General features: G+C 44.1%; 1 protein-coding gene across 3 annotated transcripts in view; it reads right to left on the bottom strand.

Annotated features, from left to right (window-relative positions):
* The window catches only part of LOC112262078 (connector enhancer of kinase suppressor of Ras 1), a 121,689-nt gene that overhangs the window by 27,892 nt on the left and 76,297 nt on the right, over positions 1-17,500 (bottom strand). For all 3 annotated transcript variants that reach the window (XM_042330184.1, XM_042330185.1, XM_042330186.1), the window contains exons 13-19: positions 17,135-17,310; positions 13,100-13,173; positions 11,045-11,116; positions 2,702-2,775; positions 2,364-2,434; positions 776-902; positions 287-468 (exon numbers count right to left, since the gene is read on the bottom strand). In XM_042330184.1, the coding sequence (XP_042186118.1) occupies positions 287-468; positions 776-902; positions 2,364-2,434; positions 2,702-2,775; positions 11,045-11,116; positions 13,100-13,173; positions 17,135-17,310 (776 nt within the window). The remainder of the gene's footprint in view (positions 1-286; positions 469-775; positions 903-2,363; positions 2,435-2,701; positions 2,776-11,044; positions 11,117-13,099; positions 13,174-17,134; positions 17,311-17,500) is intronic.

The following is a 17,500-nucleotide window of genomic DNA, read 5'->3' as shown; positions in this document are numbered from 1 at the left end:
CCAGCTAACATTAGCTAGCTAGCCAAAAACCAACCGTCAACTTCAGTCTGGATTCAAACTATAATAAGCTAAATCAATAGTTCATTCATAAAACAAAAAGTTAGTAGGGAAAAATGCTATAAAAACAATTAATTATTACAAATACTAACAACATTTACAGGAGCGCTCTGCCTTGGTGACCTCAAGGCAACAAATACGATATGAGATCACATAAGTAGCTCACTTAAGCAAAAGGAGGGACACTGCATAGTTGGAGAGACTTTAAGCTCTGAGGCTTGACCCTAACCTTGAGTGTGCTCTGCAGCGCGCGGAGCGTGTGGGCCTTCTCATTGATGACAGGGTTCTTGTTGCGCCGGATGAAGGACTTTCGGAAGTGGTCTTGGGTCTGTGGCTGCTTGCTGCCGATCAGGGACACGCCGCCCTCCTTCAGTCCGTGGAACAGCACGTCCATCTCATCCTCTGGAGCTCCTGGTGGGAGAAGAGAGAGAGAGAGAGGTTGAGAGAGGGAGAGAAAGATGTGGCTGTAATTGTATGTTTGTATGCATTGTATGTTTTCAAGATTTCCACACCATTCAAAGTTAGACATTTTATTATTGCTAATGGCATATTTGAAACATTGGAGAAAGACGGCAGACAACATGGAAGGAAGAGACAGGTGACGCCCCCAGGACATTGGAGCAATCTGGGAGAAATTAAATAGATGATCAGCTAATTGACTACCCTTATATGACTCTTCTGTCACCTTGTGGTGAAACAGAGAAGTGCTCTACTGTACCTGGGCTTCTGCTGAGCCCTGTGGGTGGAGCGGGAACCTGAACCTTGTTCTTCTTCTCTTTCTCTTTCTCCTCCTTCTCCTTCTCTTTCTCTTTCCTGGCCCGAGGCAGTGTGTTGGACAGAGTTTTCTGGTGTCCAACAAACACAACATATTAGATTAGTATGGAACCTCACTAAACAACATATTAGATTCGTATGGAACCTCACTAAACAACATATTAGATTCGTATGGAACCTCACTAAACAACAAATTAGATTAGTATGGAACCTCACTAAACAACATATTAGATTAGTATGGAACCTCACTAAACAACATATTAGATTCGTATGGAACCTCACTAAACAACATATTAGATTCGTATGGAACCTCACTAAACAACATATTAGATTAGTATGGAACCTCACTAAACAACATATTAGATTAGTATGGAACCTCACTAAACAACATATTAGATTCGTATGGAACCTCACTAAACAACATATTAGATTCGTATGGAACCTCACTAAACAACATATTAGATTCGTATGGAACCTCACTAAACAACATATTAGATTCGTATGGAACCTCACTAAACAACATATTAGATTCGTATGGAACCTCACTAAACAACATATTACATTCGTATGGAACCTCACTAAACAACATATTAGATTAGTATGGAACCTCACTAAACAACATATTAGATTAGTATGGAACCTCACTAAACAACATATTAGATTCGTATGGAACCTCACTAAACAACATATTAGATTCGTATGGAACCTCACTAAACAACATATTAGATTCGTATGGAACCTCACTAAACAACATATTAGATTCGTATGGAACCTCACTAAACAACATATTAGATTCGTATGGAACCTTGCTTTTTTTATGAGTGAACACACAGAGAGAGAGAAAGAGAGATAGAGAGAGGTAGAGAGAGACAGAGAGGGAGACAGAGAGAGAGACAGAGAGAGAGACAGAGAGAGAGACAGAGAGAGAGAGACAGAGAGAGAGAGACAGAGAGAGGGAGGTAGAGAGAGAGAGGGAGACAGAGAGGGAGACAGAGAGGGAGACAGAGAGGGAGACAGAGAGGGAGACAGAGAGAGAGACAGAGAGAGAGACAGAGAGAGAGACAGAGAGAGAGACAGAGAGAGGGAGACAGAGAGAGGGAGACAGAGAGAGGGAGACAGAGAGAGGGAGACAGAGAGAGAGAGAGAGAGAGAGAGAGAGAGAGAGACAGAGAGAGAGACAGAGAGAGGGAGGTAGAGAGAGGGAGAGGTAGAAATAGGTAGAGAGAGAGAGAGAGAGAGAGAGAGAGAGAAGGGGGAACAGGTGTGACAGACGAGAGCGATCTGCCTTGGACATTTATTCAACAGCATAGTTTTTCTACCAGGACAAAGTAAGGGGCCCCTATAGGTATGAGTCAGTAAGATTCTCATTTACCGGTACAATGATGGCCTGGCAAGTGGGGTAATAAATAAGATACAATAATATAGTATATTATAAGACAGTCATCACAATATGAAAGGACTGAGACATTTGTTATCCACACCAAGAGAGAGAGAGAGAGAGAGTGTGAAAGTGTGTGTGTCTCTCTCATCACCGTGTAGATCTTGTTTCTGCGTGGTGAAGGAGAAGACCCCTCATCTTCTGACTCCGTCTCACTGTAGCACTCTGTCCACAAAGACACAAACAATCAACCTTATCATTAGAACTTCCGCTTGTCCAGACCTGTTGTTCTAGTTTGAAACACATTTGGATGGTTACCCAGACACAGATGAGACTCTCCATTGAAACGTGTTAGTCCAGGAGGTGTAGGCTGGGAAATGAGGTTGTAATACGTATTTTTGATTTGGCTACTATCAAAGGAACACAATAATAAGAAAAACGGTGATGAAATACATAATTATGCCATCAAATCTCATGAAAAGTTTCTCCTACCCTCTTCGTTGTCCGGTGGTCCTTTGTGGAACTTCTTGTGTTTCTGTATGGCTGTGATCAGACAGTTGATCCACCTGCAGAGGAAGAGACAGTGTTCACTGCAAGGGCCTATATTTTATTTAAATTTCACCTTTATTTAACCAGGTAGGCCAGTTGAGAACAAGTTCTCATTTACAACTGCGACCTGGCCAAGATAAAGCAAAGCAGTGTGACAAAAACAACAACACAGAGTTACACATAACAAATGTACAGTCAATAACACAATAGAAAGATCTATATACAGTGTGTGCAAATGTAGAAGAGTAGGGAGGTAAGACAATAAATAGGCCATAGAGGTGAAATAATTACAATTTAGCATTAACACTGGAGTAATAGATGTGCAGATGATGATGTGCAAGTAGAGATGCTGGGGTGCAAAAGAGCAAGAAGATAAATAACAATATGGGGATGAGGTAGTTGGCTGGGCTATTTACAGATTGGCTGTGTACAGGTACAGTGATCGGTAAGCTGCTCTGACAACTGGTGCTTAAAGTTAGAGAGGGAGATCTAAGACTTCAGCTTCAATCCACTCATTGGCAGCAGAGAACTGAAAGGAAAGGCGGCCAAAAGAGGTATTGGCTTTGGGGGTGACCAGTGAAATATACCTGCTGGAGCGCGTGCTACGGGTGGGTGCTGCTATGGTGACCAGTGAGCCGAGATATTTACCTAGCGAAGACTTATAGATGACCTGGAGCCAGTGGGTTTGGTGAGGAATATGGAGCGAGGGCCAGCCCACGACAGCATACAAGTCGCAGTGGTGGGTAGTATATGGGGCTTTGGTGTTAAAACGGATGGCACGGTGATAGACTACATTCAGTTTGCTGAGTAGAGTGTCGGAGGCTATTTTGTCAATTACATCGCCGAAGTCAAGGATCGGTAGGATAGTCAGTTTCATGAGGGAATGCCGGGCAGCATGAGTGAAGGAGGCTTTGTTGCGAAATAGGAAGCGGATTCCAGATTTAATTTTGGATTGGAGATGCTTAATGTGAGTCTGGAAGGAGAGTTTACAGTCTAACCAGACACCTAGGTATTTGTAGTTGTCCACATATTCTAAGTCAGAACTGTCCAGAGTAGTGATGCTGGACGGGCGGGAAGGTGTGGGCTGCAATCGGTTGAAGAGCATGCATTTAGTTTTACTAGCATTTAAAAGCAGTTGGAGGCCACAGAAGGAGTGTTGTATGGCATTGTGGCTTGTTTGGAGGTTTGTTAACACAGTGTCCTAAGAAGGGCCAGATGTATACAGAATCGTTTTGTGTGCGTAGAGGTGGATCAGAGAATCACCAGCAGCAAGAGCGACATCATTGATGTTTTCAGAGAAAAGAGTCGGCCCGAGAATTGAACCCTGTAGCACCCTCATAGAGACTGCCAGAGGTCCGGACAACAGGCCCTCCGATTTGACACACTGAACTCTGTCTGAGAAGTAGTTGGTGAACCAGGCGAGTCAGTCATTTGAGAAACCAAGGCTATTGATTCTGCCGATAAGAATGCGGTGATTGACAGAGTCGAAAGACTTGGCCAGGTCGATGAAGACGGCTACACAGTATTGTCTCTTTATCGATGGCGATTATGATATCGTTTAGGACCTTGAGCGTGGCTGAGGTGCACCCATGAAGGTAGAAGGTATGGTGGGATTCGAAATGGTCTGTTTGTTAACTTGGTTTCTGAAGATTTTAGAATGGCAGGGCAGGATGGATATACAGTGGGGCAAAAAAGTATTTAGTCAGCCACCAATTGTGCAAGTTCTCCCACTTAAAAAGATGAGAGAGGCCTGTAATTTTCATCATAAGTACACTTCAACTATGACAGACAAAATGAAAAGAGAAAAAATCCAGAAAATCACATTGTAGGATTTTTAATGAATTTATTTGCAAATTATGGTGGAAAATAAGCATTTGGTCAATAACAAAAGTTTCTCAATACTTTGTTATATACCCTTTGTTGGCAATGACAGAGGTCAAATGTTTTCTGTAAGCCTTCACAAGGTTTTCACACACTGTTGCTGGTATTTTGGCCCATTCCTCCATGCAGATCTCCTCTAGGTAGGAATCCGGAGATGTGGTAGGGGAAAAGCAGTCCGATGTGCTCTGGGTTGATATCGCGCTGTCCAGACTGGCAGGTCTTGACTGAGCTGAGGCTGGCTGGTGTCCGACTTAACGGTGAAGACCCCTAGCAGTGGCTAACTGACTACTAGCTAATAGCTAGTTAGCTGGCTAGCTGCTGATGGGGGTTCCGGTTCTAAAGTATAGAAATAGCAGATCTGTAACACATTGGTTGAGGCGGGTTGCAGGAGAGTATATTCAGTCCGTAGATGCAAAGGGAGATTAAAATATATACTGGAAAAAAATAAGGACAACGATATTTACACGGGACAAGTCAAAACACACGCCTCTGGCTGCTACGCCATCTTGGAAAAGCTTCATAAAGCTAGTAGGAGTTCTGATCTAGGATCAGTTTCGCCTTGTAGATCATAATCAATCAGATTACATGGACGGCGGGGGGGGGGGGTCTTATCCTAGATCTGCACTTAGAACATAAAATCTTTACTTTCAACTGGAACAACCCTTGTACTATGTAATTCTCTGCCTGTTTCTGTAGTACTGACAAACCAACACAAGGTGGGAGCATAGACTATCATATACACTCAGTAGTCAGTACTCTTGAAGTAGCCTACCTCGCTTTACCTCACCTGAAACTATCAGTGGCCCGCCAACAAGCTGTCACCTGCCCGCTTACAAATTGTCAGTGGCCTGTCAACAAACTATCAGTGGCCTGTGTGGTAGAGATAATGCCACTGCCTTAAAATGTGTGCATTTGTATTTGTGGGAGAGAGAGAAAGAGGGAGAAAGAGAAAGAGGGAGAAAGAGGGAGAAAGAGAATGAGAAAGAGGGAGAAAGAGAGAGGGAGAAAGAGGGTGTAGCCACCAGATCGTAGCACACAGACAGAGACAACATCTGTATAACGTTTGAGAGCCAGACAGAGACAACATCTGTATTATGTTTCAGAGCCAGACAGAGACCGCAATGGAGAGATTCAGTCGAGTGTTGTCTCCATCACACAGCTGTGGTGTGTGTGTGCTGTGTGTATGGTGTGTGTGTGCTGTGTGTATGGTGTGTGTGTGGTATGTGTATGGTGTGTGTGTGTGGTGTCAAAGAACCACAGACATTATCCTATCAAAATGTTCCAATATATTCAAATCACTGGGACGTCTCCGTCATCGTTTCTATGGGGAATCCTCAGTTGTGCATTTCCTGCCAGGCTTTCTTAAATTAATCATTGAAATATGCAGGAGACCTGTAGGGAAGGGAACAGCATGTGTGTGTGTGTGTATTAGCAGTGTATATTGGAACCAGGAGTTGGAACCCAAAGTTATTTTCCAATCTGAACAGAACAATTTTTTTTTTTTCATTTCACTCCACTGTTCCGACCAGCTAAATAAAATTCTGAACCGGTTCGAACCTCCCAAAAGAGTACTGGTTCATATCATTCCTTTCTGTTCCTTTTTTAAACCTCTGGAATCATATATATTTGTTTACATTTAGCTTGACATTAAATTCCTTCACCATTCATGCAGTATGGATAAGTGCAATGGAATGGGCAAACTATAGTTCATGGAGTTGTTTACATGTGTGATGGAAAGACAAGTGTAGGGTGCGAGAGGCAACTGACATTTTGAGGGTGGGGATCCGCTATTGGCTCTTTGAATTGTCAATAGAAGTCGATAGATAGCGTTTTGCTGTTGCCACGGTGACGTCACAGCACCAATTTGCCTGGCTGCGGTACAGCTGCGGTCCCCAACGTAGCATTTTTCAGCTGGCAGGCAGACACTGGAAGAAGTTTCTGAGTGACAGAGGGAGGGCTTTGCATAGGTGCTTTGTTGCAAGATGGCGCCGACAGAGATGGTCCCCTCGCTTCGAGTCCTTAGGAAACTATACAGTATTTTGTTTTTTTATGTATTATTTCTTACATTGTTAGGCCAGACAATCTTAAATATTATTACATACAGCCGGGAATAACTACTGCATATAAGAGTGACGTCAACTCACCAACATTACGACCAGAAATACAACTTTCCTGAAGCGGATCCTTTGTTCGGGCCACCAACCCAGGACATTGGATCTAATCCCAGAGGCTGACCCAAAACAACGTCGCGGCAGAAGGGTAGACAGAGCGGGCTCCTGGTCAGACTTCGGTACACATCACCCACCGCTTCCGAGTATATTACTCGCCAATGTCCAGTCTCTGGACAACAAGGTGGACTAAATTAGGGAAAGGGCTGCCTTCCAGAGAGACATCAGAGATTGTAACATTCTCTGTACACGGAAACAAGGCTCTCTCAGGATATGTTGTCGGAGTCTGTACAGCCACCGGGATTCTTCATGCGTCGCACCGACAGAAATAAACATCTTTCTGGGAAGAAGAAGGGCGGAGGTGTATGCTTCATGATTAACGACTCATGGTGTAATAACAACATACAGGAACTCAAGTCCTTTTGATCATCTGACCTATAATTCCTTACAATCAAATGCTGACCACATTATCTGCCAAGAGAATTCTCTTCAATTATAGACACAGCTGTGTATACCCCCCTCAAGGAACTTCACTGGACTCTATGGAAACTGGAAAACATATATCCTGATGCTGCATTTATTGTAGCTGGGGATTTTAACAAAGCTAATTTGAGAACAGGGCTACCGAAATTGTATCAGCACATTGACTGTAGCACGCAAGCGGGCAATACACTGGTCCACTGCTACTCTAACTTTAGAGATGCATACAAGACCCTCCCCCGTCCGACCACAACTCCATTTTGCTGCTACCATCCTACAGGCAGAAACTCAAACAGGATGTACCCTCTGACTAATCGGAATCCACGCTGTAAGATTGTTTTGATCACGTGGACTGGAAAATGTTCCGGGAAGCCTCAGAGAATAACATACATTTCTACACTGACTCGGTGAATGAGTTTATAAGGACGTACATTGGAGATGTTGTACCCACTGTGACTATTAAAACCTACCCTAACCAGAAACAGTGGATAGATGGTGGCATTCGCAGAAAGCGCGAACCACCGCATTCAACCATGGAAAGGTGACTAGGAATATGGCGGAATGTAAATAGTGTAGTTATTCCCTCCGCAAGGCAATCAAACAGGCGAAATGTTGGTATAGGGACAAAGTGAAGTCGCAATTCAACGGCTCAGACACGAGATGTATGTGGCAGGGTCTACAGGCAATTACGAACTACAAAAAGAAAATGAGCCACGTCACAGACACCGACGTCTTGCTTCCAGACACACTAAAACATCTTCTTTGCCCGCTTTGAGGATAATACAGGGTCACCGACGCGACCCGCTACCAAAAACTGCAGGCCCCCCTCTCCTTCTATGGCCGATTACATTGCAATCCACAAGGAAACTGCGTGGCAGGATGACCACCTGTTACGCGAGTGCAGCGTCAAAAAGGACCTTGTGGCTGCAAGGAGCCAAGGTAAGTTGCTAGCTACCATTAAACTTATCTTATAAAAAACAATCAATCTTCACAATCACTAGTTAACTACACATGGTTGATGATATTACTAGGTTAACTAGCTTGTCCTGCGTTGTATATAAACACACAATGCGGTGCCTGTTAATTCATCATCGAATCACAGGCTACTTCAACTTCGCCAAACGGGTGAAGATTTAACATAAGTGCATTGGCGAAAAAAGCACAATCTTTCCACAAATGTATCTAAACATCAATGCCTTTCTTAAAATCAATGCACAGAAGTATATATTTTTTTAAACCTGCATATTTAGTTAAAATAAATTGTTAGCAGGCAATATTAACTAGGGAAATTGTGTCACTTCTCTTGCGTTTAGTGAAAGCAGAGTTACGCTATATGCCACAGTTTGGGCCGCCTGGCTCTTTGCGAACTGTGAACTAATTTGCCAGAATTGTACATAATTATGACATAACATTGAAGGTTGTGCAATGTAACAGCAATATTTAGACTTAGGGATGCCATCCGTTAGATAAAATACGGAACCGTTCCATATTTCACTGAAAGAATAGACGTTTTGTTTTTGAAATGATAGTTTACGGATTTGACCATATTAATGAACAAAGGCTCGTATTTCTGTGTTTATTATATTATAATTAAGTCTGATTTGATATTTGATAGAGCAGACTGGCTGAGATGTGGTAGGCAGCAGCAGGCTCGTAAGCATTCAAACAGCACTTTACTGCGTATGCCAGCAGCTCTTAGCAATGCTTGAAGCACAGCTCTGTTTATGACTTCAAGCCTATCAACTCCCACGATTAGGCTGGCAATACTAAAGTGCCTATAAGAACATCCAATAGTCAAAGGTATATGAGATACAAATGGAATAGAGAGAAATAGTCGACGTGTCATAATTCCTATAATAACTACAACCTAAAACTTCTTAACTGGGAATATTGAACCTCCAGCTTTCATATGTTCTCATGTTCTGAGCAAGGAAATTAAACGTTAGCTTTTTTACATGGCACATATTGCACTTTTACTTCCTTCTCCAACTGTGTTTTTCCATTATGTTAATCAAATTGAACATTTCATTATTTATTTGACACTATATAGATTTTATTTATAAAAACATAAAAAATAATAATATTATTTTAAATCGGCGGTTTAATCGGTATCGGCTTTTTTTGGGGGTCCTCCAATAAATCGGTATCGGTCGACCTCTACCCTAGACCCACTTCAGTTTGAATACCGCCCCAACAGGTCCACAGGCGATGCAATCACCATCACACTGCACACTGCCCTATCCCATCTGGAAAAGAGGAATACCTATGTAAGGAATGCTGTTCATTGACTACAGCTCAGCATTCAACACCATAGTACCCTCCAAGCTCATCATTAAGCTCGAGTCCCTGGGTCTCAACCCTGCCCTGTGCTATTGGGTCCTGGACTTTCTGACGTGCCGCCCCTAGGTGGTGAAGGTAGGAAACAACATCTCCACTTTGCTGATCCTCAACACTGGGTGCGTGCTCAGCCCTCTTCTGTACTCCCTGTTCACCCACGACTGCGCGGCCATGCACGCCTCCAACTCAATCATCAAGTTTGCAGATGACACAACAGTAGTGGGCTTGATTACCAACAACGACGAGACGGCCTACAGGAAGGAGGTGAGGGCCCTCGGAGTGTGGTGTCAGGAAAACAATCTCTCACTCAACGTCAACAAAACAAAGGAAATTATTGTGGACTTCAGGAAACAGCAAACAACACCCCCTATCCACATCGACGGGACAGTAGTGGAGAAGGTGGAAAGTTAAGTTCCTTAGGGTACACATCACGGACAAACTGAAATGGTCTACCCACACAGACAGTGTGGTGAAGAAGGCGCAACAGCGCATCTTCAACCTCAGGCGGCTCCTGAAATTTGGCTTGTCACCTAAAACCCTCACAAACCTTTACAGATGCACAATTGAGAGCATCCTGTCGGGCTGTATCACCGCCTGGTATGGCAACTTCACCACCCTCAACCGCAAGGCTCTCCAGAGGGTGGTGCGGTCTACCTGCCCTCCAGGACACCTACAGCACCCGATGTCACAGGAAGGCCAAAAAGATCATCAAGGACAACAACCACCCGAGCCACTGCCTGTTCACCCCACTACCATCCAGGAGACGAGGTCAGTATAGGTGCATCAAAGCTGGGACCGAGAGACTGAAAAACAGCTTCTATCTCAAGGCCATCAGACTGTTAAACAGCCATCACTAAAACAGAGAAGCTGCTGCCTACATACACACTCAAATCATTAGCCAATTTAATAAATGGATCACTAGTCACTTAAAACAGTTTATCTTCCATTACTCATCTCATATGTATATACTGTATTTTATACCATCTATTACATCTTGACTATGCCGCTCGGCCATCACTCATCCATATATGTCTATGTACACATTCTTCTTCCATCCTTTTACATTTGTGTGTATTAGGTAGTTGTTGTGAAACTGTTAGATTACTTGTTAGGTATTACTGCACTGTCGGAACTAGAAGCACAAACATTTCACTACACTCGCATTAACATCTGCTGTGTATGTGACCAATAACATTTGATTTGTGTTTTTTGTGGGACTAGAAAAAAATACCCAGAATGTAAAATAACGTTTTTAACCGGTTCCCATGCTTTTAAAATAATGGTTCTGTTCTGGTACAGTATAGAGCACTTTCAGTCCCGGATCTGATTCTGTTACTTGAACATTTTTTATTTTTTTGGTTTTCGGTTCTATTCCCTGAACCGGTGTCAACCAGATGTGTTCATAATTCATCACACCTACTTGGTCATGTCATTGACATTCTCGGCGGCAAAGAAGAAAGTCTGGAAGCGCTGGTGGCACATTTGGAAGACACTGGGGAGAGAGAAAGAAAGACAGACACAGACAGACCGGAGGAGAGAGAGAGAGAGGGGAAGAGAGAGAGAGGCAGTTAGGATTAAGTTAGCTCCAGCTTTGAGCGTTCTGGGATATTAAATTGCTATTTGAACCCAGATGTGACTACAGTACTTGCCACAATAAGTTGGGTGAATTCTGACCCATTCCTCCTGACAGAGCTAGTGTAACAGAGTCAGGTTTGTAGGCCTCCTTGATCACACACACTTTTTTTTAGCTCTGCCCACAACTGTTCTATAGGATTAAGGTCAGGGCTTTGTGGTGGCCACTCCAATACCTCGACTTTGTTGTCCTTAAGCCATTTTACCACAACTTTGGAAGTATGCTTGGGGTCGTTGTCCATTTGGAAGAACCATTTGCAACCAAGCTTCAACTTCCTGACTGATGTCTTGAGATGTTGTTTCAATATATCCACAATTTTCCTACCTCATGATGCCATCTATTTTGTGAAGTGCACCAGTCCCTCCTGCAGCAAAGCACCCCCACAACATGAATCTGCCACCCCTGTGCTTCACGGTTGGGATGTTGGGATGGTGTTCTTCGGCTTGCAAGCCTCCCCCTTTTTCCTCCAAACATAATGATGGTCATTATGGCCAAACAGTTCTATTTCTGTTTCATCAGACATGAGGACATTTCTCCAAAAAGTATGATCTTTGTCCCCATGTGAAGTAGCAAACCGTAGTCTGGCTTTTTTTATGGAGGTTTAGGAGCAGTGGCTTCTTCCTTGCTGAGCGGCCTTTCAGGTTATGTCGATATAGGACTCGTTTTACTGTGGATAAAGATACTTTTGTACCTATTTCCTCCAGCATCTTCACAAGGTCCTTTGCTGTTGTTCCGGGATTGATTTGCACTTTTCGCACCATAGTACGTTCATCTCTAGGAGACAGAATCGTCTCCTTCCTGAGCAGTATGACGGCTGCGTGGGCCCATGGTGTTTATACTTGCGTACTATTGTTTGTACAGATGAACGTGGTACCTTCAAGCGTTTGGAAATTGCTACCAAGGATGAACCAGATTGTGGAGGTCTCCAATTGTTTTCTGAGGTCTTGACTGATTTCTTTTGATTTTCCCATGATGTCAAGCAAAGAGGCACTGAGTTTGAAGGTAGGCCTTGAAATACATCCGCAGGTACACCTCCAATTGACTCAAATGATGTCAATTAGCCTATCAGATGCTTCTAAAGCCATGACATAATTTTCTGGAATTTCCCAAGCTCTTTAATGGCACGGACAACTTAGTGTATGTAAACTTCTGACCCACTGGAATTGTGATACAGTGAATTATAAGTGAAATAATCTGTCTGTAAACAATTGTTGGAAAAATGACTTGTGTCATGCACAAAGTAGATGTCCTAACCGACTTGCCAAAACTATAGTTTGTTAACAAGAAATTTGTGGAGTGGTTGAAAAACTAGTTTTAATGACTCCAACCTAAGTGTATGTAAACTTCCGACTTCAACTGTATCTCATCACACTAGATACTATGTGGCAAAGGTACTCACTACTTCCTCTAGACACTTCATGTGGCAAAGGTACTCACTACTTCCTCTAGAAACTTCATGTGGCAAAGGTACTCACTACTTCCTCTAGAAACTTCATGTGGCAAAGGTACTCACTACTTCCTCTAGAAACTTCATGTGGCAAAGGTACTCACTACTTCCTCTAGAAACTTCATGTGGCAAAGGTACTAGACACTTCATGTGGCAAAGGTACTCACTACTTCCTCTAGACACTTCATGTGGCAAAGGTACTCACTACTTCCTCTAGACACTTCATGTGGCAAAGGTACTCACTACTTCCTCTAGACACTTCATGTGGCAAAGGTACTCACTACTTCCTCTAGAGACTTCATGTGGCAAAGGTACTCACTACTTCCTCTAGAAACTTCATGTGGCAAAGGTACTCACTACTTCCTCTAGAAACTTCATGTGGCAAAGGTACTCACTACTTCCTCTTGTGTTCTCCTGCGCTCTCTATGTTGTAGCTGGAGATATGAACCAGGCCCTCTGCTTTCTCCTCCTGGCAACGACAAACAAATAAATAGGTTAATCAACCACAACTATTGCTGCCATGATAGTAAGTAAGTAGGCTTGTCCGAGCCAAAATGGCCCACAGGATAGGACTCTATTTCCTGTTTCTGTAGCGTGAGGCAGCTTGATGTACAAGTACACCCCCTGGACGCAAGTCTATCGCAGTGCCTTAACCCCAATTAATGCTGAGTGCCAAGCATTTTTAAAGTCTGTCGGGGATCGAACCCCCAACCTTCCAATCTCAGGGAGGACACTGGTGCGCTGCTGCCATGATAGCCTGGTTAAACCAGACTGAACCCTACAAAGCACAGTGTTCTCTCTGGTTTACTCAGGCTACTTATCACAATAAACAGGGTCTAAAAGACAGAGAGAATGACAAAAATCACACTGCACAGTGGAAACCTGTTTAGACTGGTAAAACAGAACTCTGTACAACTACATGCAAATAACACTATCACTGTGAGTCATGATATTATTGGGCCTCTATAACATTACATGCATAATGATATGCTAATATGATATAATAGCATATAACATAATTGCAATTTAACTGTACATTGACGTGAGCAGATCCTCAGTCAAGTCGCCATGATTCCCCATTCATCATGATGGACAATGTTCTGTTTTACACAATGCATTTCTATCTGAATGGTCTGTAATGTTGCACCGTCCCAAACAACCATTGTTCTGTCACTGTTACCATGTTCTAGAAGTAAACCTATGATAAAGTAGGTCTGTGTATAGAGCCATCATGGTTGAGCGTTGTGTGCGCATCCCGACATCAAAAAGCTCTGTAGCTCAAGTTTTTAACATTTATTTTACTTTATTTAACCAGGCAAGTCAGTTAAGAACAAATTCTTATTTTCCATGACGGCCTAGGAACAGTGGGTTAATTTACCTTGTCAGCTCAGGGATTTGATCTTGCAACCTTTCGGTTACTAGTCCAATGCTCTAACCACTATGCTTCCTGCCGCCCTGAGTCTGGACCTTGACAAACTTAAACAGTGAGTGAGTCATGACCACGAAAACACCAGACGGATGGCTATAGCTACGATCAACAAGTATATTATTCTTCTGGGTTCATCTAGCTCTATTTGGGATATTTTATCTTGCCTCGCTGGCTTGGTAGTTGAAGACTGCTTCCATCACGTGGACTGGGAGATGTTTCGTATTGCGTCAGACAACAACATTGACGAATACGCTGATTCGGTGTGCGAGTTCATTAGAACGTGCGTTGAAGATGTCGTTCCCATAGCAACGATTAAAACATTCCCTAACCAGAAACCGTGGATTGATGGCAGCATTCGTGTGAAACTGAAAGCGCGAACCACTGCTTTTAATCAGGGCAAGGTGTCTGGTAACATGACCGAATACAAACAGTGCAGCTATTCCCTCCGCAAGGCTATCAAACAAGCTAAGCGCCAGTACAGAGACAAGTAGAATCTCAATTCAACGGCTCAGACACAAGAGGCATGTGGCAGGGTCTACAGTCAATCACGGACTACAGGAAGAAATCCAGCCCAGTCACGGACCAGGATGTCTTGCTCCCAGGCAGACTAAATAACTTTTTTGCCCGCTTTGAGGACAATACAGTGCCACTGACACGGCCTGCAACGAAAACATGCGGTCTCTCCTTCACTGCTGCCGAGGTGAGTAAGACATTTAAACGTGTTAACCCTCGCAAGGCTGCAGGCCCAGACGGCATCCCCAGCCGCGCCCTCAGAGCATGCGCAGACCAGCTGGCCGGTGTGTTTACGGACATATTCAATCAATCCCTATACCAGTCTGCTGTTCCCACATGCTTCAAGAGGGCCACCATTGTTCCTGTTCCCAAGAAAGCTAAGGTAACTGAGCTAAACGACTACCGCCCGTAGCACTCACATCCGTCATCATGAAGTGCTTTGAGAGACTAGTAAAGGACCATATCACCTCCACCCTACCTGACACCCTAGACCCACTCCAATTTGCTTACCACCCAAATAGGTCCACAGACGATGCAATCTCAACCACACTGCACACTGCCCTAACCCATCTGGACAAGAGGAATACCTATGTGAGAATGCTGTTCATCGACTACAGCTCGGCATTCAACACCATAGTACCCTCCAAGCTCGTCATCAAGCTTGAGACTCTGGGTCTCGACCCCGCCCTGTGCAACTGGGTACTGGACTCCCTGACGGGCCGCCCCCAGGTGGTGAGGGTAGGCAACAACATCTCCTCCCCGCTGATCCTCAACACTGGGGCCCCACAAGGGTGCGTTCTGAGCCCTCTCCTGTACTCCCTGTTCACCCACGACTGCGTGGCCACGCACGCCTCCAACTCAATCATCAAGTTTGCGGACGACACAACAGTGGTAGGCTTGATTACCAACAACGACGAGACGGCCTACAGGGAGGAGGTGAGGGCCCTCGGAGTGTGGTGTCAGGAAAATAACCTCACACTCAACGTCAACAAAACTAAGGAGATGATTGTGGACTTCAGGAAACAGCAGAGGGAACACCCCCATCCACATCGATGGAACAGTAGTGGAGAGGGTAGCAAGTTTTAAGTTCCTCGGCATACACATCACAGACAAACTGAATTGGTCCACTCACACAGACAGCATCGTGAAGAAGGCGCAGCAGCGCCTCTTCAACCTCAGGAGGCTGAAGAAATTCGGCTTGTCACCAAAAGCACTCACAAACTTCTACAGATGCACAATCGAGAGCATCCTGGCGGGCTGTATCACCGCCTGGTATGGCAACTGCACCGCCCTCAACTGTAAGGCTCTCCAGAGGGTAGTGAGGTCTGCACAACGCATCACCGGGGGCAAACTACCTGCCCTCCAGGACACCTACACCACCCGATGCTACAGGAAGGCCATAAAGATCATCAAGGACATCAACCACCCGAGCCACTGCCTGTTCACCCCGCTGTCATCCAGAAGATTTGATTTGATTTGATTTGATTTGATTTGATTTGAAGGCGAGGTCAGTACAGGTGCATCAAAGCTGGGACCGAGAGACTGAAAAACAGCTTCTATCTCAAGGCCATCAGACTGTTAAACAGCCACCACTAACATTGAGTGGCTGCTGCCAACACACTGTCAATGACACTGACTCAACTCCAGCCACTTTAATAATGGGAATTGATGGGAAATGATGTAAATATATCACTAGCCACTTTAAACAATGCTACCTTATATAATGTTACTTACCCTACATTATTCATCTCATATGCATACGTAGATACTGTACTCTATATCATCTACTGCATCCTTATGTAATACATGTATCACTAGCCACTTTAACTATGCCACTTGGTTTACATACTCATCTCATATGTATATACTGTACTCGATATCATCTACTGTATCTTGCCTATGCTGCTCTGTACCATCACTCATTCATATATCCTTATGTACATATTCTTTATCCCCTTACACTGTGTATAAGACAGTAGTTTTTTTGGAATTGTTAGTTAGATTACTTGTTGGTTATTACTGCATTGTCGGAACTAGAAGCACAAGCATTTCGCTACACTCGCATTAACATCTGCTAACCATGTGTATGTGACAAATAAAATTTTATTTGATTTTGCTCGGTTATCAATCCTCTGATGCACATTTGTGGCGTTGTAGACGAAAACCATCTGATTACTTAAAAAAAAAAAAAAACTTGTATGAGCCGTATTTGAAGTTACACGTTATCGTATCAACAGAGAACTTCCTGATTCCCAACTGAGCGCTCAGCTTTTCATGGTACAGAGTCCATATATTTATCATCCCTTTTCCTGTCCTTTGTTGCTGGATGAAGGGATAGGGGTGGGGGGGTTGGAGGTTCTCCAACTGTCCTAGTTCCTCTTATGCATGTGCCAACCCTCTCCGACACGTATAGCCTCCCATCTATCCAGAAAGCGCTTGATTTGACCATTTCTATTAGCAACGACGAGGTAATAATGAATGCGTTCACCTGCTGGCTGGTATACCAGTAGAGAGTGGGGCCCTTGAGGACGAACCAGAAGCGCTGCCATTTCTGGGTCATGAACACGCTGCTCTCCTTCCGCTTCTTCCACAGCCAGCCGTCACAGTCGGGCTGAACCAGCTCACGACACGACACACGGCGCCTGCTCGTCGCTGTACTCTTGCCTGGGGGGGGAGAGAACACAGAGAGAGAGAACAGAGAGAACAGAGAGAGAGAAAACAGAGAGAACAGAGAGAGAGAGAACAGAGAGAGACAGAGAGAGAGAGACAGAGAGAGAGAGACAGAGAGAGAGACAGAGAGAGAGAGACAGAGAGAGAGACAGAGAGAGAGAGACAGAGAGAGAGAGACAGAGAG

This window comes from Oncorhynchus tshawytscha, linkage group LG11, assembly GCF_018296145.1.
Source record: "Oncorhynchus tshawytscha isolate Ot180627B linkage group LG11, Otsh_v2.0, whole genome shotgun sequence".
NCBI classification, from domain to species: Eukaryota; Metazoa; Chordata; class Actinopteri; order Salmoniformes; family Salmonidae; genus Oncorhynchus; species Oncorhynchus tshawytscha.
The sequence above is the reverse complement of the archived record's forward strand: the minus strand, read 5'-3'. Positions and strand labels throughout refer to the sequence as shown.